The following is a 23056-nucleotide window of genomic DNA, read 5'->3' on the forward strand; positions in this document are numbered from 1 at the left end:
AGATGGCTTGATACAACTAAGTCTGAAACATTACCCTTGCATCCTTTCTAGCTCTCATTTATTTAATTTTCATTCATTCATGGAGGCAAAAATCTAGGTACACATTGCCTATTTAAGACAGTGAAGTGAAAGTCTCTCAGTCGTGTCTGACTCCTTGTGACCCCATGGACTATATAGTCCATGGAATTTTCCAGGTCAGAATACTGGAGTGGGTAGCCATTCCCTTCTCCAGGGAACCTTCCCAAACCAGGGATTGAACTCAGGTCTCCCACAATGCAGGCGAATTCTTAAACAGCTAAGCCACCAAAGAAGCCCATTTAAGATATATGAAGTTTAAATAGTTAACAATAGGAGACAGAGAAGCTTTATGTTGTTAAAAATGGCAAGTATCTTATGAATTCAAATACAATAAGTACACAACTTTGTTAAATAATAACACGAAACTTTTTAAGACTGAACTTACTTTAATCCATATGGTACTTGAGGAATGGAGCTAAAAAGAATTAATACGTCTCTCTTCATCCCATCTACAGAATAGTATAAGCTTTGCAATTGAAATGAACAGAAAGACATATACATGTGCTGTGCTATGCTTAATGGCTCAGTCATGTCGGACTCTCTGTGACCCCATGGTCTATAGTGTACTAAGCTCCTCTGTCCATGGGGATTCTCCAGGCAAGAATACTGGAATGGGTTGCCATGCCTTCCTCCAGGGGATCTTCCCAACCCAGGGATCGAATCCAGGTCTCCCTTAGTGCAGGCGGATTCTTTACCACCTGAGCCACCAGGGAAACTCATGAATACTGGAGTGGGTGGCCTATCCCTTCTCTAGGGGCTCTTCCTGACCCAGGAATCAAGCTGGGGTCCCCTGCATTCCAGGTAGATTCTTTATCACCTGAGGTACCAGGGAAGCCAGAAGCACACATAATTTATGTTAAAATTAAGAGAGAATTAGAAATAACAGTTCTTAAAACACGGTGGTATCAATTAAAATAACTGGAAATCCCCTAACGTGGGAGTTTAAACGGGAATTAAGTTGGACTCTGATAATTTTACTATTTAAAAAATCTCTGAGGTTATTCACAACCTACTATACTACACTGTTCATAAGGTGACAGATGAACTTTTCCCCAAACTCCTATATAAAGCTAGACAAACTAGTAGGTGAAACAGAAGTTTTGTTCACTTATAATTGTCTCTTGATACCACAAGCATATTTCCAGGAGATTCCAAACAAGAATTTATGAACTAAAATGTCAAGTCTGCTGGAATACAGTCTATCACTGTGTTTTATAAACACATGGAGGTGTCAAGTTAGTAGTTGAATATATATATATAGAGAGAGAGAGCAGAGGAGTGGTCTTAACTGGAGATATGAATGTGTGATTCACTGAGAGATGATTTCAGAAGCACGGAGTTAGATTATAACAGCTAGAGAAAGTGTAGAAGAGGGCTAGCATACAGCTGGTGTTTAGTGATCTGAAAGATGATAAGGGGCCAGCAAAGAGAAGTAAGGTGGAACCGGTGAGGCAGCAGGAAAACCGGGTAGGAAAAACATCACCCTAGTGAAAGAAGACAGGATAACAATGAAGGATGTGTCCATGGCATGAGTATGAGTACTACTTGAGAGACTGAGAGATATAAAGATGCTGGCTCTAGAAAGATATTGGTTATGAGTCTGAGGGATGATGGAAATGAAATGAAGTAGGGAATGGAAAGAATTTCCATATTTCAAATACTAAAAGATGATGCTGTTAAAGTGCTTCACTCAAATTGCCAGCAAATCTGTAAAACTCAGCAGTGGCCACAGGACAGGAAAAGGTCAGTTTTCATTCCAATCCCAAAGAAAGCCAATGCGAAAGAACGTTCAAACTACTGCACAATTGCACTCATCTCACATGCTAGCAAAGCAATGTTCAAAATTCTCCAAGCTAGGCTTCAACAGTACATGAACCAAGAACTTCCAGATGTTCAAGCTGGATTTAGAAAAGGCAGAGGAACCAGAGATCAAATTCAACATCTGTTGGATCATCAAAAAAGCAAGAGAGTTCCAGAAAAACATCTACTTCTGTTTCATTGACTACACCAAATGGTGTGGATTTTGATGGTATTGATGGTGTGGATCACAACAAACTGTGGAAAATTCTTCAAGAGATGGGAATACCAGACCTCCTTACCTACCTCCTGAGAAATCTGTATGCCGGTCAAGAACCAACAGTTAGAACCAGACTTGGAACAACAGACTGGTTCCAAACTGGGAAAGGAGTACATCAAGGCTGTTTATTGTTACCCTACTTAATTAACTTATATGCAGAGTACATCATGCCAAATGCTGGGCTGGATGAAGCACAAGCTGGAATCAAGATTGCTGGGAGAAATATCAATAACCTCAGATAAGCAGATGAAACCACCCTTATGACAGAAAGTGAAGAAGAACTAAAGAGCCTCTTGATGAACGTGAAAGAGGAGAGTGAAAAAGTTGGCTTAAAGCTCAACATTCAGAAAATGAAGATCATGGCATCCAGTTCATCACTTCATGGCAAATAGATGGGGAAACAATGGAAACAGTGAGAGGCTTTATTTTCTTGAGCTCCAAAACCACTACTGATGGTGACTGCAGCCATGAAATTAAAGGACGCTTGCTCCTTGGAAGAAAAGTTATGACCAACCTAGATAGCATATTAAAAAGCAGAGATGTTACTTTGTCAGCAAAGGTCCATCTAGTCAAAGCTATGGTTTTTCCAGTAGTCATGTATGGATGTGAGAGTTGGATCATAAAGAAAGCTGAGAGCCAAAGAATTGATGCTTTTGAACTGTGGTGTTAGAGAAGACTCTTGAGAGTCCCTTGGACTGCAAGGAGATCCAACCAGTCCATCCTAAAGGAAATCAGTCCTGAATGTTCATTGGAAGGACTGATGCTGAAGTTGAAACTCCAATACTTTGGCTACCTGATGCGAAGAACTGACTCTTTTGAAGAGATCCTGATGCTGGGAAACATTGAAGGCAGAAGGAAAAGGGGATGACAGAGAATGAGATGGTTGGATGGCATCAGCAACTCGATGGACATGAGTTTAAGCAAGCTCCAAAAGTTGGTGATGGACAGGGAAGCCTGGCATGCTGCAGTCCATGGGGTCACAAAGAGTCGGAAACAACTGAGTGACTGAACTGACCGACTGATGGAAAGAACTGGGAGGATGACATGGAATAAGGTACTGTTTCAAGAATTTCTGCTAAAAATAGGTCAAAGAAATGGGGTGTTAGATCAAGGGATGGTATTTTTATGCTAGGGAGAAAGGTACCACAAGAGGAGTTAATTGCATATACCGGCCTTTACACAGGAGCAGAGACATGGAGGGAACTGGAACATATGAGCAGTGGTGCAGAATGATGTTACAACTAGTGGAAAGAAAGGAGGAAATTCTTTCTGGCTCCATCTTTTTTTTTTTTTTTTTTTCTATGACATATATAGCAAGATTATTGACTGAAAATGCTGGAGGTAGAATTATTAGAGCACCTGAGAAGAGTCAAGAAGGTGATAAAGGGCTATCTTAGGGAATAAAACAGAAAGAACTTATCAGGAAAATGTATTAAAAGGTTTGCTGACCAGTTTTGAGTGCCAACCTCTGAAATGTGTAGTTAGTCAAAACTACAAAGCTACCTGAGGCTGTGATGAGGAGGTGTTACCATCCAAATATTATTAATACCTTCACTGGCTGAAAGCTAAGGAAGTCTGGGCACCTGAGTAAATGAATGGATGAGCAGTGAAGTCATATTCTTGGAACTTCATATTTCTGTTGACGTTTGACGTTCATGCCTAAACTCAGTCAGATGGGTAAATGAAATATTCTTTCCAAGTCTGAAGTTTTTTTTTCCTGGCTACCTCTGTACTAAAAAACTAAAAGTGTCAAACAAAACACCTTGTTTATTGCATTTTAAACTCATGTGGAGGGATATCCCCGGGGCCAGTGGTTAAGACTCCATGCCTCCAATGGACGGGGTACAGGTTATGGTTATGGAACCATAACCTGTTATGGAACTAAGATCCTACTTGCCGCAAGATGTGGCAGAAAAAACAAAACAAAAACAAAAACACCTGAGGTCTAAATTCATTTCAGAACTCAATAAAGTAAAATGAGTTTTTACTTCAGCGGTTCCAAGGACCTTTAGTGTTAACATATATGTAAACATGAAATCTGAGGTTACAGCTCTCTCCCCTCCTACTTTCAACATATGCTAGGTGAAAACTAACAGATTACTGGACAGCTGTAGCAGTTGCAGGGGTGGAAGCAGCAAGATGGAATTAATAACTAGATAAATGCCAACAAAGACTCAGGCAAGACCACTTGTGCTATTTGTCAACAAAACATAAACTAACGTGATCACTTTGATATTCAAACAAAAGAATATAACTTTTAAAAATATGATGAGCTCCAAATATTGATACTTTTCACGGACTGTATTATAACATAATACCTTATTGTAGAGATTCTGTTATGCCAGGAGATGAAAGTCAAAGCACAGGTCACAAGTCTAGGATGACCACATGAAAAACTAGCTAAATAAAAAAGCTTGAAAGAAACTTTAATGGCGATTAGACATGCAAAACACACAGGCACCAAACAATGAGAGGCTGTAGAGGCTGTTACATAAACCAAGGAAATTAATACAATAAAGAGAAAATAATTGTGCATATACAAGGTGAACAAACGCTTCCAGATAAAGAAAAAGAAGTACATGAGCATTTTAACTGTAATGTCAAAGTTGGGGAAAGTTTGAGCAAAGAATTAAATAGATGCCAGTACAATATTTACTTAATATTCTCCTGCTATTTTTCAACAGAAACATTTTAAAGTACATTTACAAGACTCAACCCCAAAAGTATACGAGCTAAGTAAGGAGATACATGGAGTCACTAAAAAGAGCTGGTGAAACTAAAATGAAACTCTGCTATAAATCATATTAAAGTTAAATGACATTTCAATGAATTATTAAAATGCTTTTGTTAAATAAAATATTGTCACAAGGGCAAAAAGAGGGCATGAAAAAATTTGGTTTTTCCCTAGAGGTATATTTTACAATGATATTTATTCTGACAGAAGTTGATTATACACATTTCAACAACTGAATGAATGTGAGCATTTTGAGAACATATCAACTGTCTCAGAGAAAAAGAAAAAGACCCAAAAGGTCAAGAAAGAACCTAAACCAAAAGGGTAATAAATGATGGGGAGGCTGTGGAGAAAAGTGAACCCTCCTACACCCTCCAAATAGTGGGAATGTAAATTTGAGTACCCACTATGGAAAACAGTATGAAGCTTCCTTAAAATAAATTAAAAATAGAGCTACCATTTGAAGTAGCAATCCTGCTCCTGGGCATATGTCTGGAAAAGATAAAAACTAATTTAAAAATATACATGTATCCTAATTTTTACAGTATCACTATTTACCATAGCCAAGACATGGAAGCAACCTAAGTGGTTCATGGATAGACAAATGGATAAAGAAGATGTGATTCATACATACAGTAAAACACTACTCAGCCATAAAAAAGAATGAAATAATGCAATTTCCAGCAACATGGATGGACCTATAGAGTATCATATTAAGTAGAGAAATACAAATGCTATACATCATACATATATATATATTCAATAAATGGAATCAAAAAATCAATACAACTGAACCTATATACAAAACAGAAATGACTCACAGATACAGAAAACAGTTACAGTTACCAAAAGGGAAGGAATGGGGGAGAAATAAAGGAGTTTGGGATTAGCAGATACAAACTACTATATATAAAATAGATAAGCAACAAAGATTGCAACAAAGCAACAAAGTCTCCACAGGGAAGTAGGTTCAATATCTTGTAATAAGTAATAATTGAAAATAATCTAAAAAAATACATATCATTGAATCACTTTGGCATAACCTGAAACTAACACAATACTGTAAATCAACTATACTTCAATTTTTTTTAAAAGTCTGACATTATCAAGTGTTGTATATAATACCTATGGACCTCTGACAATTCTTACACTCTCTTTTTTTTAAAGAATACTTATTTATTTGACTGTACAGGGTCTCAGTTGCAGCATGTGGGATCTAGTTCTCTGACCAGGGGTCAAACCTGGGCCCCCTGCACTGGGGGCATGGAATCTTGGCCACTGTACCACCAGAGGGAAGTCCCCTTTTATACTCTTTTGATGGGAGTATAATCTGGTACAACAGATCTTAGAACAATTTGGCACCATCTAGCAAAGTTGAACCTGGGTGAATTCTATGACCCAACAAAACCACTCTTGGGTGGCTATCCTAGAAAAATCCTAGGCAAGAAACTGCAAAAATGTTCATAGTAGCACCAGAGCTTGATTGTGGCTATTTATATGGAAGAAAGAAGAGATACGGGTTTAATAAGAGATACAAACAGTGAACTTCAACTGATCTGCAGTGTTTTATTTCTTAAGCTGGGGCTGGGTATATAGTCATCCCTTATACTATTATCTACACTTTTTGGTTTGTCTGAATTTTTTCATAAAAGTTAAAAAAAAATACTTACCAAGCTATCCACATCTATGCTAGAGTTTACAGCCCACTGCAATGTACCCATGATATTCATGGCTAAAGTTAGAATAATCCCAACTCTTCCTTCTCCTTCACCTATAGGTGGAAAATATATATAAACAAACTTTAGGCTATTTCTCTTTTCTGTGAACCGCTTTATGTATACCTAGAAGATAGCATATGTTAAAGTTACATTTAGATTCTGTGCCAATTTAAACCATTTTTCATCTCAGTTCCCCACAGCATGCATCACTAGTGATAATATGCCCTGTTAGTATTCAACCAACATTTTAAATCAAAGAATGACTGCATATTAGTAAAGAGTTGCCCTTTTTTAAATGCTTCAGATATTAAATGGGATGTTGGTGTTGGGTAATGTAATTTTTATCTCTTCTACTATTACTCTGTAAGTAATAATATCTTCAAAGACTACAACGGACAATGGAAAGACTTTCTGTGTCTGAATACGCTTCTCTACAAAGAAGTCAAAAGCAGGAGAGAGGTGTGTGAGCAGCATTCAGAAGATGTTTAGATGCGCTTCATGTCTTTGTAAGGAGGACTTTTCTCTGTCAATCAGATGCTGTTGGGAAGAAAGAACTTAGAGTTTCATAGAGAAGTCAGAACTCATGGGTCTGCCATTTGGAAAAAGAGAAGACTGCCCTTTGAGTTAAAAAATTGATTAGTTCAGATAGGAAGAACAATACTCAAATGCTTAATTAGAGTAGTTAGTTTTTAAGGGCTAGTGAAGTAAAAGTGAAGTTGCTCAGTCGTGTCCGACTCTTTGCAACCCCACAGACTGTATAGCCTACCAGGCTCCTTGGTCCATGGGATTTTCCAGGCAAGAAAACTGGAGTGGGTTGCCATTTCCTTCTCCAGGGGATCTTCCCAACCCATGGATCGAATCCAGGTCTCCTGTGTTGTAGGTAGACGCTTCACCATCTGAGCTACCAGGAAAGCCCTTTAAGAGCTAGAGGGGACCACTAATTAAAATTGACAAATACTCTGTATTCATGGCCCTAAAGTTTTTCTATTAAGAATTTCCTTAAATTGTTATAAATTTATGTCATCTTAACTGAGAGTCAAGCCCTGCAGCTGTAATGCATGATAAAACAATTTTAGGGCTCTAAAATTGGGAGAAACAAGTCATCCTATGATTATGAATTGAAATTTCTGCTTCCATAATTATTCTAATAGAAGACAAACCATAGACAGCAGGTATGTGGTTTTAATACTAAATCACTTATTTTAAACAGGTAAAATTTATCCAGGGCCCAATACATTACTCATTCTGATTAAGATGAGAGTAAGATAAAATTTTAAAAATAATAACAATAGTAAGTAACATAAGATTTTTGGGTACCTACTATGGACCAGGCACTACACTAAGTGCTTTGCACAAATTATCACATTTAATTCTCACCACAAACTTATGAAATAGGCACTATTGTGTTTATTTACACATGAGGAAAATGAGGCTTTAGAGTAGCCGACTAAAGTGTACAAGTCACCACAGCTGAAGACCAGCAGAGGCAGGGCTGATACTAGCTGTGTGGCTAACATTCACTCTGGCTGGGCATCCGATTTCATAGTATCCTGGGCGATACTGATTCTTGAATGCTTTATCATGCCTCATAAGCCAGGATTCAATCAGATCCTTAATCATTACATTATAGTACATGATATATTGGTGTGATTTCACTGTTAACAAATCCTTGTTCATTCAGTCCTCTCGGATCTTGTTTCAAATAACTTAATTAAAGAAAAAATTGTTTAATTCTGAACCACAAAAGAAACTGTATTTTGTTTTAAGGTTGCCCCACACTATTGCACTGCTAAGGATTTCCTTCATTTGCCTGCCGCCTTGAATTCCTTTTGCAGAGTCATTTCCCAAAGCCCTGGGCTGAGAGAACAGTGAAGGTGAGGAACCCACTACTCTCTCAGCACCTGGGGGACTGCCGGTGGACCTCGGAGCCACTAGGAGCCTGTCTGCTGTTCTTGTCAATACTTGGTCACTGGACAGAGGAACTCAGCTGTTCCCTCAAGGGCCCTGACTGGAAAGGCCATACTAGGTCACTGTTGCACAGCTCTGCGACATTAACCAAACCAGTCTTTAGAGAAAGAGAAATGAATAAAGTGGCCACAGAAAGGAATGGACATGGCCAGCATCTGGCCTCCAGAGATGGGAAGCTCTGAGTATGACTCTCCACGACTGGTCCATTTCCCGTGGAGGTGCAGTGTGCCTTCTGCCCACGAGGCCCTCCTGTAACTCTCCAACATTTGCTTCATTTTGTTTGAACAGAATTCTGTTCTTACAACCAACCCACCCATCAAATTGGGCAGTCCCTCGGAATCTTCCTTCACTGTAACATATATATCTCAATACTTCTTATAGCCCAGTAATTCAACTTTTTTCATTAGAATAGTTCACTTGTCTATACAGGTTTTCATTTTACTTGTGATGAAATATATATATCTCAGTTTTTCAACTGCAACTCTAATTCACAGAAATCATTAATTCAACAATAAACAAATTTTTGATGAATAAAAAAATCTATTTAATGATACCTAAAAATTTTAACTTACATGAATGCAGCATTTTACTGGCTGACAAAGCTTTAAATTAAATGCTTAGCTAAATAGTTAAGGAGTTCATAGTACCTGTTGTTAAAATGGAAATGAAGGTAACAGCAATGAAGAAGATGACAAAAATCATTTCTATTCTCATTTGGAACCAGCGCAGTGTTGACAGATACAAGAACCAGTTGGCAGTATGTAAATTCAGAGCTTTGTGGAATAAAGTTTCAAAGTAAGGCTGCCGTCCAAAGGCACGAAGTGTCCATAGTCCTTTTAAGCTTGTAACAAGATGAGTGAAAATCGGACTCCTGCCTGTGAAATATTTCCATAGAGAACAATGCAAGTCATGCAAATACATAATGCAAATTCTTACTTTAGAAAGCGTAACTTAAAGAGTAATCAAACAAGTAATCAAACAATGGACGTCATTGGATAGAAAGGTTTTTCATTGTGGCGCAAACTTTGAATAGATGCAATCTGTAATTTTTTAAATGAGTTACCCTCCTTTTTAACTTGGTTACCATGGATGGAAACTTATTACAAAATCGTTGCCATTATTAATTCATATGCCTTGGCTACCACTGGGTATTGTTTATCTGACTAATCCTAAATTAATCACTGCTGAAAATGTTTCTCTTTTGAGACAATTCCTTCAATGCCTCAATTAAGAAAGTCTGTGTGACTTAATTTAGCAAATAACCTTCAATGTAGACGAACACTGGAAATATATCCCCTGAAAATGCACCTAAACAAAGGCTGTTATTGAACAATGTGCTTTCCAAAGAGCTCAAGCAGTGTTTGGGGGCGCACCAAAAAGCAGACTCCTGGAGAGAAAGGAAAGGTGTCTTAAAAGAACGTTGTCCAGTCTCATTTAGGAACACAGACAAACCTTTAGAAATAGTGGCACTATCATTTCAAATTTTAATTCATATAATTAAGAACAGATATCATATACATCAAGCCTCCTAAGACTCTATATACCTGTTTTAAAATCAAAATGAAATCACAGTCATTAATTCATAAAAATAATCTACATGTGTTTTATAACTTACTGTTTTCTTTTCTATACTTAAATAGTTTTGCAGAGTTTGTGGTTTAACACTACACTTTAAATCTAAAGGCAGGCAATGGTCAAATTCTCAAAAATAACATTTAATGATACTTTTGTTAAAAAATTTGCTGTTTATTAATACATTTGATATTTGTTAATTAATATGTAAAATCTGTTACTTGTTATAATAAAAATTATTTATTAACAAAATATAAGAACCAGGAGAGGTATATATGATGAGAATGTATAGAAATGGCCCTGAATCAAAGTTGAAGTATACTTAGACATTTTTAAAACTCATTGTCATATCATGCAAGAGTTTAAAAACAGGAAAAACATTTTGAAAAAGTAGATGAATTGCAGATAAATATCCACAGGTAGCTCTTGTGGGCATGTCACAAGCTGTACCATACCTTCAGATTCCAGCTGCTTGAGTTGCTGGGAGGTGTGGAGGAAGTAGGCTCTCAAGAGAATAAAAGCTGCTATCACTGGCACTGTAGCTAAGAAGATGTAGGGTTGTAACACTGAGACGACCACCACAGCTCCAATCACAATTAATAACAACTGTAGGATCAAAGAAAACACAGTGATAAGTAAATATTTCCATGCTGCAAAGTAGACAAGGTATGTTACCAATGTTTTCTAAACAAGGTTTTCGCACTCTGTTCCATTTTAAATACAGGGCAGGTATCTTCCTACTGGGAAGATGGTCACATTAAAACACATTTTTCATAAGATCTATCAAAATTCCAAAAATGGCTTAGGTTGCTCATAATAACATTTTGAAGTTTAGAAAACATGGTATTCTTGTATCTTAGTCTATTTCCACTTCCTATACTCTTCAAAGTGTTGTATGAAAAATTTTAAATGAACGTAATTCTTTCTAGCCTGGGCTTCTTTTAAAAAAAACTTTATTTTAAAATAATTTTAGTATGAATGGTCATCTAGGTAAGCTACTTGATTTCTCTGAATCTAGATGATTAACATTTAAGATTGAAAAAAAAATTATACTTGAGTTTTACTCCCCTTTCTGTTTTTGTTCTTTGCCCGTAAAACAACTGAAGATGGCCTTGATGCGGGAAAAAAAAAAAGAAGATTTTGGGGGTAGGGCTGATTTAATTTGAAATCAGACCATTTTTTCTCTTATGTGTTATCAAATGAATTTTGTGTTTAAGTCAAGCCCGTTCATTAGAGATAGTTCTTCACATTATCCACCCCAAAACTGAAGCCATGTGGGCGGTCTCAGAAACAAGGTGATTATACTGGTGTTCCTCAAATCAAGTTAAAGGCTTAAATTCTATATTTCCAAGTGACACAAAATTCATATGTATAAAAAAGTAAAAAAAAAAAAATCTGCCAGCATTTGCTCCATAATTACCCATGTGAATAAAGTATAAATAAGGTAGCTGTCACAATAAGAGTTGAAAAATAAACCTATCATAATATCTATCTGATAATCAGCAATCCAGTTCTCTACCAGCTGCCATGAGTGACACATACACTTTCCAACTGATGCAGAAATACAGAACATTTTGGCAGATGGAAACATGAATGAGGATGTAACATCTGCATAAATCTTCTTTGAATGGGTTGTTATTTTCATCTAAAGCTTCAGATGATCATATCTCAACAATACGTGTAATAGAGAAAATGCCTCTAACGTGTCCATCATCATATTCTACAGTACCAGCCCTTCACTCATTTTTGTTCAAGAAATACTCAGAAAAATCTTTGCTGTGCCAGACCCTGGACTAACTACATATGACGACAATAATTTAAGGAAAGTAAAAGTGAAAATCACTCAGTCATGTCTGACTCTTTGCGACCCCATGGACTAAACAGTCCATGGAATTCTTCAGGCCAGAATACAGGAGTGGGTAGCCTTTACCTTCTCCAGGGGATCTTCCCAGCCCAGGGATCAAACCGTGGTCTCCTGCATCGCAGGCGGACTATTTATCAACTGAGCTGTCAGGGAAGCCAATTTAAGCAAAGTCCTCTCTATTCTGCTCTTGCCCTACAAGAGCCACCAGTACAATGAGAAAGCCTCAATCACCCTAGTTACTACATGACAAGACTTCATCAGTGCAGAGGACTCAGTTTTTTAACTGAGGATACTCATTTCTCATAAAGAGAGTCTTACGGGAAAAAAAGAGAAAAATTAACTTCCAAGCATTATTTACTAGGAACTACAATTTAATTTAAATGAGCCATTTTATGAAACACCAGTGTGTATGAAAGATAAATAGTGTTGCATTTACGGCACGGAAACATTCAGCTATTTCACTAGAATCAGGGTTTGTTCATCTGTTTACTGTTGACAATTATAAAGGGCACTATGTTCATTTGTCTTCTGCTATTTTTACCATATAATTCCAATCTGGAGCTTTTGTATTATAACAATGAGTGGGGAAAGTGATCATTGTTTTTTTAATTATTGCTGAAATGGTTGATATTCTTAGGAATGAAATTGTAACTGTGTTACAATACAACAGGAAGAACTGTGTAGCCGACCCAACCAGTACAACAGAAGGTCTGAGAATAATGGATAAGGTGGAACAACTGAAAGTGATGAAATAGTCACAATGTAGACTTCCAGTGATTATAATCATTCGTAATATAGCCCTACCTGAGAGGTGAAAAACTAAGTCTAAACTTTGAGGAAAACAACTCAGTCTGCTCTGTAAGGAGTCATCCTTAGGCACTGAGGTCAGAAGGTAATAACTTAGCACTTATGCAAAACTAAAGGCACTATTTTAATATGCTTGGTATTCTAATTACACAAAGAAACTTTAAATTCTGTCCTAGCTTTTAATTCATAGTGAATAAGAAACAAGTCACATCAGACCAGGTGTATTAAAGAGAGGACAGCAAAATAAACAAATAGACTTAAATACAAGATGGAAATATGAGTACAGATCTTAATTCCCATTCAAGCTTATCAAAGTCCTAAAATTCAAGGGGAAAAAATATCAACAGACTATAAAACCTGCAAGGCACCATTTTCATCCACCAAAAACAGCTTCCAAGTATTCCTAACACAGAAGGGAACATGGTGTTACCTGTGTAACTGGAGCAGATGATAAGAATGAAGGATCACTTTGAAATAATTTAGAAGGTGCATTAACTGACTGACTGATAAATATCTATTTAAAACCAGGCATTGAAGACCAGATCTGCAATTTAGTTCATAATTGATAGCCCTTGAGAATTTTTAAGTAACAGATTAATGGAATTAATAGAATGAATAAGAGAGGGGAGATGTAAAAGACAGCAGAGATCAAAGTAGAAGAGCTCACTGTATTAAGACAGAGGAAATCAAAAAACCTAAAGGTTTTGAGGTTGAAAAGAGAAGATTTGCACATTTTAAGATGTGCAGGCTTCTGTTTCATGAAAAAAAATTGGCACTCAAACATAGAGATAAATTCTATGTGTGCTCAGTCGTATCCAACTCTTTGTGACCCTATGGACTGTAGCCTGCCAGGCTCCTCTGTCCATGGGGATTCTCCAGGTAAGAATACTGTGAGAGTGGGTTGCCATGCCCTCCAGGGAATCTTCCCAACCCAGGGATCAAACACATGTTTCCTGCATTGCAAGTGAATTCTTTACCCACTGAGCCACCTGGGAAGCTCATAGAGATAAGCAGGATGCTAGGATAGATTTTTCTCTGTGTGGCTTCAAGTTCAAATTTGTCACATTATGGTCCATTTCCAGTATGACAATCTGAAGCATATGACTTTAGTACTGAAAGTGATCATCATCAGACATCTTCCTCATTTTAGAAACATGATATCCTTAGAGATTAAGTGTCTTACTTAAGGTAAAATAAATAGTGCTATTTGCAAAACAGAATCTGGATCTTTCATTTTCACTATACAGTATCCAAGCCAGAAAGCAAATTTCCCAGAATATTATCAAATGTTAAGAACTAGAGTTAATATAAATCACACTTTTTTGAAAAAAGAAATTCATAGGTATGCCTTATTCTGTGAAAAACCTGTTTCTGAAATGTGACTAGAAAGGAATTTCTAACCTGAACATAAGTGTAACCAACAGCACTCACAATTTAAAGGACCTCTCTAATGCATGCATTTTTTAATAAAATCAAAATTAATTGAATTTTTATTGTATTTGATTGCCATATCATGCTTCCATAATGTGAGATCCTCTTCTAAACAAAATAGGGAAATCAATATAAAGGAACCCTGCCCAATCACTTATGAGGCAACGACTAGAGGACCCTAAAACACTAGAAGTTGAGCAGAAACTATTCAAATTGTTGTAAGAGAAAGGAGGAGACCATCACATGTGTCAAAAAGTGCTACTTCATAAAATAATGTTCAAAAAGAAACTCTCCCAAAGGATTTCTTAAATGAATCTTACACTGATTCAGAAAATACTCAGCAGGCTACAAAAGTTTTTAAAGAAAAAATTAGCAAGGGCTAACATTCATGAATCCTTTTGCAATTATGTCAAGATGTCCACGTTCTATTTTTTAACTGACTTAATATTATATTTCAGTCTGGTTATTTATAAGCATAGAACAAGGAAGAAATGTCCAGAAATTAAAGACATGGGCAACACTTCTCTACATGATGAACTCAAAGCATTTTTTTAATGAATTCCAGCAGCAGCTGCTGAGTTATATCCCTAAACATAGTAACTGAAGGAAACTCAAAATACTAAAGTTCACTTGGAATGGTTAACGTGTTTGGCTGTGCCAATCGTTTCAGATGAGGCAAACTGGCAATCTGGTTTTTGTGAACCTGCTAACATCGTTGTGTATACACACAAAAGTGGCAACCTTTATTTTATTTCATAGGTTCTCAGTGGTGGGAGTGGGAGGAGGGATGGGGGATGAGGAGAAAGGGGCAACTCATCCCGAGATGGGCAGCATCCTGTTCCAACTGTCTCCAAGGAGGTCATTGAGACTGCATTGTGGTTTACTCCCTGAGGCTCAACCCAAGTCAGCCAGGAATCTGCTTTCAAACCTGGTTCAATAGCCAAGGTTATTAACTCACAACACTCAAGTTCTATCACTTAATGGAATCCTAGCAAGGTTACCCCTAGGTCACCTTCACCTTCTTCCCTGCTCCATTTCACCATCAATCTCCCCATCCCAGGACACATGCTCGAGGCAGCCTGCCCTGGAGATGCCTTCAGATCTATAACCCAGGGATAATCCTCACTAATCCTGAATTTTTCCTTCCTCTCTCACCTGCCTGAAAACTTACCTATACTTCTGTCCCAGCATTATGGTCCTTACTGCGAGACTGCTAACTAGCCATCTGTGCCAAAGTTGTTCATGGATGAGATTGGGTGAAACTATAGTCCACCAGGAAACCAACTGATCGTCATTGTAACCCGGGCAGTCTGAATGTAGGTGACTTCTATCAAAGGTGATGCCAATGTCAAAAACGTCACACTTCATGGACAGTAATTTGGGGGAAAGTGCTCTGTTATAAGAGTTAAACTACTTCTAAGTAGAGAGCTATTGTACCTAAATGAGGAATTGCCTTAGGTTCTGGTCAAGTAAGGGCTTCCCAGGTGGCACTAGAGGTAAAGAACACACCTACCAATGCAGGACATAAAAGACTTGGATTCAATCCCTGGGTCAGGAAGATCCCCTGGAGGAGGGCATGGCAACCCACTCCAGTGTTCTTGCCTGGAGAATCCCATGGACAGAGAAGCCTGATGGGCTACAGGCCGTGGGGTTGGAAAGAGTTGGACATGACTGAAGCAACTTAGCACAACAGAACACATTGGTCAGGTAAACAGTTTTGACTTATTATTGAATTTACTAAATTTATGACTATCTTGAAGATTTTTTTTTAATATTGAAAAGATTCATATACTAGACATGGTTTAAACTCTTAACCAAATGAGAAATAAGCAAGAATTAATTTACTCTTAATAACTTTTCTAAATACTTTTAAAAAGTGCAACAAAGTGAAGTCACTTAATAATACTTATTTTTACAAACCTGAACAAAGTCAAATATGGTAAGAGGCAGAAGATCATCCAAAACTGCTATATCTTTGGAGAATCTATTAAGGATCCCACCTGCAAGGTAAAGAAAAATTCTTCAAAAACTAGTAATCTTAAAAAGATATACCAAAATTTGATAAACTTGGTTCATAGCAGAAGCATTCAAAACTCAAATACAAATGAACATATAATCAGATATATAAGGCTATAGACAATTTCAGTGTTGTACAAGGATTCTCTGATGCTGGGAAAGACTGAGGACAGGAGGAGGCAACAGAGGGTGAGAAAATGGTTGGATGGCAACACCGACTCAATGGACATGAGTTTGTGCAAACTCTGGGAGGCAGTGAAGGACAGGGGAGCCTGGTGCACTGCTCCATGGAGTCACAAAGAGTCGGACATGATTTAGTGACTGAGTGACAACAAACAACAAGGATTCGAAGAAACTTGTTGTACAAAGATTCTAAATAACTCTGTGTTCAAGAAATACAGATTGCTGTAATATTTTATGAATATATAGAATATTTTATGAAATTTTGAAATATAGATTGCTGTAAGATTCACACAAAGCCCGACGTCTCTAACAGAGCCCTATCACAAATTACGTCAGGAATAGGCAGCCTCCTACTACCATAATCTCACACTTACAAGCCTGAGTTTCGTATTTTTCTGGCTATGCTCTCATCATTCCCTTATTTCGTAATGTAGAGCCTCCCTAATTTTCAACTTCCACACCTTTCTGACACACCTCAGCACAACCTGTGGCTGTTCTCAAACCCTCCCTGCCCACCACGTGGCCCTCTGGCCATGTTCTCCTTTTCTACCGTCTTCACTGACAATTTAACTTCCGCCTGTCTTCTAAATTACAGACTCACATTTGTAAGACTGATCATTTTTTCCTTCAATGAAAAAAATGTCACACATGGAGTGTCTACGGGGCACTGGGCACAATGCTAGGCATGGAGACAACAGACATGGATCAGCCCTGCTCCTGGCCCTTAAGGAATTCATTGCCTCGGGGTGAGTTAGACATACAATTAAAGTATAACATAGAAGTGAAGTGAAGTTGCTCAGTCGTGTCCGACTCCTTGCTACCCCGTAGACTGTAGCCTACCAGGATCCTGTGTCCATGGGATTCTCCAGCAAGAATACTGGAGTGGGTTGCCATTTCTTTCTCCAAGGGATCTTCCCAACCCAGGGTTCGAACCCAGGTCTCCCGCACTGCAGGCAGACACTTTAACCTCTGAGCCACCAGGGAAGCCCAATAATATTATACAAATTGTTTTTGATAAGATTGAATCTTATCATTTACCCTCCCCCATGAACTGCAGGATAAAGTTGTAATTTTTTAGTTTAATACTTAATAACTTCCATGATTTTGACCTTAAACCACCTGAGGAACAAGCTTCCTCTTTTCAAACATTCTGTTTCAATCAATCTGATTTATTCTTTAAATACACTTTACTCTCTCCTATTTCTTTGCACTTCCCATGTGGTTCCCTCTGCCTGAAAACCCTTTCCCCCACCTCTACTTGCTAAAAAATATTGTCTCCTTCCTGGTCCAATTCAAATGCCTCTCTGGCAAGGACACGTCAATGTTTGCACCAGTTCAAATTAATCCCTTCCTCCTCTGGGTACACTGAATACCTTTGAAACATCTTGTCAGCACTTCTGTGTTATAATAATTATATACATGTTGTATAGTTGCTTGTATACATGTCTTATGTCTTTTTTCTAGATTGTAAACTTCTAGAGGTCACTTGGACCATGTTATATTTATTTTGTGCCAATCTGAGCCCTCAGCAAAAGGCTTTATGTAGGAATTATCCAATGTTTATTTTTTGTCACTATCTCCTAGTCCTTACTAATGATATATTATTTAGCATATTTAACTAATCATATTTGTATACCTTTTCATAAATAAATACAAAATTGTGGGGGGAGTAGCCTATGGTATTTATCTTGTGTAGAAAATGAAAGTCACTTTGGTAAAAAAAGAAAAAAAAAACCATCATTCTGGTGCTTAGTATATTTCAGATGGGAAACAATAGAAAGGTAATAAGAGTGGGTAATTGGCATTGACCTGATGTTGGCTATGTAACGGCCAGTAGGTGATGACCTTATTTCATTTCACAATGGTCTTTTGAGATAAGTATTCCTTTTCTCATTTTACAGATGTGGATGCAAGTCTCAGAAGAGTAACTTGCCCATGATCATCACTCTTAAGAGGACAAGACAGACCTCAAACAATGCCCATGCTCCTTCCATTATATCTCATTGCCTGTTTCTCACTGCTAGAATCTTGGGTAAAACCCCTAACTTCTCTGAAGCTCAGCTCTCCCACTGAAAAAAAATGAAATCACTGGATGAAGGTAATTGGACATTCCCTTTCAGGTCTAAAACGTCTTAGCTCTAAAACGGAAGCATGGTGATGAATATATCCAAATGAGGCAAGACTTCAGTGACACACAGGGCTTCAGAATAAATATAAGGAAGAACCTCTTGAATATTAACACTGAAATGTTATTACCCAGAAAAAAAAAAATGATGGTTAATTCTTATCTTGAGATTTTTAGATACAAATCACTCTAAAACTCTCAGGCTTGGAATTTATTTTTTCCTTTATAATCAAATATTCCAGTTCTTATCAATTATGGTCACCACAAAATACACTAGATCCTCAGACCTTACTGATCTTATAACTAAAAATGGTACTCCTTTACCAACCTCTATGATAGTGTAAAAAGTACTTTCAAAATATATCTGGGATACCCCCACTCATTTAAAATAAAATTTGGAATGAATTTATGGGATTATCTTTGAACAGTTATATGAAACTAGATTACTCTATTTCATCAAAATATTTCATTAGTAAAAGAATTTTGCTTTTCGGATCTCTTCAAATCACCTCCCCTTTTAAACAGCACTATACATTGACAACAAGATGCCTAGAAGGGAACTAGCTCAAATATCTGAATAGAAAAGGATATTTGACACAGAAGGGCCTGCTTCTGCTGCTACAGACCCATCAGCATCATGTCCTAACAAACTGCACTACTCTAATAAACAGAAATATGAAGACTGACAGTACCTGAGAACCTATAATACCAGAGACAGGTCCACGCCCAACATAAGGAAGCTCAACAAAGGGTAAATGCCTCCATGCAAAAGCCAATGTTATCACTACAAAATCAACCAACTTATAGCCCCTCTTTGTGGAGGAGCAGCAGCTTCATTTTGTACATCTAGTTAAGTACCTGTTTTCAACGTGTTGAGGGTTGACATAGGGGCTTGAAGAACAGACTGTAGCATTTTGTGGTGTAAAGTTTTTGACACTGTGATTAGAGTATGCACCAGTGGTAAACCTCTGAAGAGTCCTAGAGCAAGCAAAGTGTCAGCTACTCCCACATAAATGTAAAAAATATAATACGAGCTGGTACTGGTGATGATCACTGCATAACTGTTATTTGCACTCTTAGTACTATTCCCTTTGTCTTGAAAAAGTATTCTGTAAAGCAAAAGGAAATTATTATTTGACAATCAAACTTGTCCAATGAATTACCAATACACGTAAATGATGCTGAATTTGAGTCTAAAGCAATACGACATATTTCATTAGCGGAGTTTATGCCTTTAACCTGAAGGACTTACTATTGCAAGAAAGCAGACTAAGCTTTCCACCACTGAAAAAGATAAAATTGCAAATACTCAGAGAAAATATTAACTGTCCAAGGTTGTCTTAAACATTGTTACTGCCTTTTATGGAAACTAAACATGACTAGATCTTTTAAAAATTGATAATGAGCTACAAAAACTGCACACACAATTTTAAACAAAAGAACTCAATTCTCTACTACATTACTGTGGGGAAATGAAGCAGAGTGGAAATTACAATGTTTAATAAAACCCAAATAATCAACAGAAACAAAATACAATCCACAATAGGACGTGGAATACTCACTTCGGAAATAGGCACAACACAACCAAAGAAGCAGCCACCTGGAAGGGAACAGCACACACTTGACTTTTTTCCATCATCCTGTCCCATTCTTCCCACACCCACCTCTAATTCCACCATGACCAATATCAAAATACACACAATTTTATTCTCCTTGGCTTTACTTTCCTGGGTCCAGCAGCTGCAATAGTTGTTCTAGGAACCACTATTTGAGGTGAGAACACGTTAAACCAATATAATTCAAATTTCACTGAATGAAATACTTGTTCATTTCTCTCCTTCATTCAACAGGAACTATTCACTGAACCTCACAGAAGAGCTAACAGTGCAGTTAAATGTTTTAAGTAATAAAGTTATTTCTTATGAAGAGATTACTCTCAGCCTGCTGGCAGATAACTGATCTCGTTGGTGGCTATAAATAATTTCATTCGTCATACAATGATTATGAGGGACTCATAACTATAAGGCCAATTAGTTATGAGAAAGGATGAAATACATATTCAGGAAACTCAGTTAACATTTCAAAAGTGCAAAAATTCACAGTTTTTAAAATAAAGATAAGGTGCATTCACATTAAAACATATATTCCTGGTACTATGTGGGCTTTCTCATGGTGGAAATTTTTGTCTGAGGAACAAATATTCTATACCATAACTAAAAAAAAATATTAACAACTATGATTTGTTTTTAGTTTCCATGATATTTAAATTATCTGAACTGTACTTCAATTTGGCATTCCAATTTCCTAAACACTGTGGGGAAACCATCTTGTGATGATACCAACACAATCATAACACTAGAAATATTTACACAATTATAAGACTGACATTATGCAATTAGGCCAATAATAACTTTAACAAAGAATCAAATAGAAAAATAGGAGAAACCGTAAGCAAAATAAAAAAATTTGAAAATGAACACAGACCAAAACTAAATAGGGGAGAAACAAATATGCTTGCTATAAGAAATCTATGTATTATTTCATAATCAACTTAAACACTTAACAGTACCACATAAAAATTATGGAGAACAGTTAGCAGTAATTAAGAAATTACATTATGAAGTCTTATAGTTTAAATAGTATATAGTGGTGGTTTAGTCATTAAGTCGTATCTGACTCTTTCATGAACAGTAGCCTGCCAGGCTCCTCTGTCCATGGGATTCTCCAGGCAAGAAGAAGTGGAGTGGGTTGTCATTTCCTTCTCCAGGAGATCTTCCAGACCCATTGAACCCATGTCTCCTGCATTGCAGGTAGATTCTTTACTGACTGAGCTACGAGAGAAGCCCCATTTCAGGTAAATTTGCCTATCAGATTGGAGTATCATAATGAAAAAGTTTATGGCATCATTCACAATTTCCTTTTTTTATTACACATGGCCTCCATGCACCTATTGACAAAAAGTACCTTTCTCTCCTTGAAATTCAAGTGAATTCAAAATGACAAGAAACTGAGCAATAATCTTGCTACTTCAAAAGTCTCTGTTACAGTACAAATGTTTTCTGATTTCTCAATACTAATCAAATTACTAATCAAATCAAAGGGTATATTTCTCAGTTACTCTTTGGTTATTATAGTCCCTCTTTGTTTCAATGAAAGAAGTGTCAACAATGTTGGCATTCCAATGTTTCTGAATGCGAGTAAATCCAAGAAATAAATATTCTATAACATTTACTATGGAACAACCAAAGCAGTTGTTCAAAGACCCTGGTCTAATCTGTGCAATATAAAGGTATTTCGTGGCTCTTGTCAACAGAGACCACTTATGGAACCACCAACTCAAACTACTTTTACTGATTGGAACACAAATGTTTCCAAGGACTTGATGTAATGACTTTAATAAAAATGTCTGGGTCATGTATAAACGATTGAGCAGGCAAGTTCCAGCATTTAATTTCTAAAATGTCTGAGGTTATAAAGTTCATGCAGTTTATGATAGAATGACAAGTCCTGAAAGATTAAAGAACGAAAGTAAAAAGGTCATTATTTTCAGCTTTGTTAGGGCTTGAAGCAGTATTCCTTATCATGCTGAAAAGGGTATAGTCTAGATCAGCAATGTCCAACAGAAATGTCCACAAAAATAGAAAAGTTCAGTATCTGCACTGTTCAGTGTCATTACCACTTAATACAAGTGGCACTTGATACCTTGAAATGTGGCCAGTGTGGGTGACTGGGGAACTGAATGTTATATTTTGTTTCATTTTAAACAATTTAATTTACATGGTCATACATAGCAGGTGGATACTGTACTGGGCAGGGCATGAATAAATTAAACCTATTAGCTCTGTAGGGTTTTAGCTGGAGTACTTATTTCCAGGTAGCTCAGTGGTAAATAATCTGCCTGCAACATGAGAGATGTGGGTTTGATCCCTGGGTTGGGAAGATCCCCTGGAGGAGGAAATGGCAACCCACTCCAGTATTCTTGACTGGAAAATTCCATGAACAGAGGAGCCTCGTGGGCTGCAGTCCATGGGGTCGCAGAGTTGGAGACACTGAGCATGCATATGCTCACCACCTGCACACACTCATTCTATACCCGTCTAAACAGCAGGAGGCTGATGACAGTGTTCTCTAAGGACAGATCCATGAACAGGCAACGTGATCATTCACACACTTTGCAAATGACCACAAATGAAAAACTAGTAGCCAGTATTTAGAAACTAGATCATGATTTAAACTATATAGATGATTTGTCTGTATGATTTAAAAAATAATGGCACGTTGGGACTAGAGTACCATAGTATATACATATACAAAGAGAAACCAAGTGCCTATATCTGAAAGACAAATTTTGATAAATGAACTAGTAAACATCCCTGGAGATGTGATAGATAAAGGTTGATCAGGTATGTAGTAAAACCCCAACAGTATGGTTTCAAAAACAAGATGTGATGGAGAACTAGAGCAAGAATATATTCAAGACGTA

At 37.2% G+C, this 23056-nt stretch overlaps 1 protein-coding gene across 1 annotated transcript in view; it reads right to left on the reverse strand.

Moving 5' to 3' along the window:
- The window catches only part of CFTR (CF transmembrane conductance regulator), a 197247-nt gene that overhangs the window by 56752 nt on the left and 117439 nt on the right, over positions 1-23056 (reverse strand). The window contains exons 18-23 of the mRNA XM_065938474.1: positions 20136-20173; positions 19432-19682; positions 16170-16249; positions 10603-10753; positions 9223-9450; positions 6560-6660 (exon numbers count right to left, since the gene is read on the reverse strand). Of these exons, the coding sequence (XP_065794546.1) occupies positions 6560-6660; positions 9223-9450; positions 10603-10753; positions 16170-16249; positions 19432-19682; positions 20136-20173 (849 nt within the window). The remainder of the gene's footprint in view (positions 1-6559; positions 6661-9222; positions 9451-10602; positions 10754-16169; positions 16250-19431; positions 19683-20135; positions 20174-23056) is intronic.

The sequence above is a fragment of the Muntiacus reevesi genome, chromosome 6 (genome assembly GCF_963930625.1).
Source record: "Muntiacus reevesi chromosome 6, mMunRee1.1, whole genome shotgun sequence".
In the NCBI taxonomy this organism is placed as follows: Eukaryota; Metazoa; Chordata; class Mammalia; order Artiodactyla; family Cervidae; genus Muntiacus; species Muntiacus reevesi.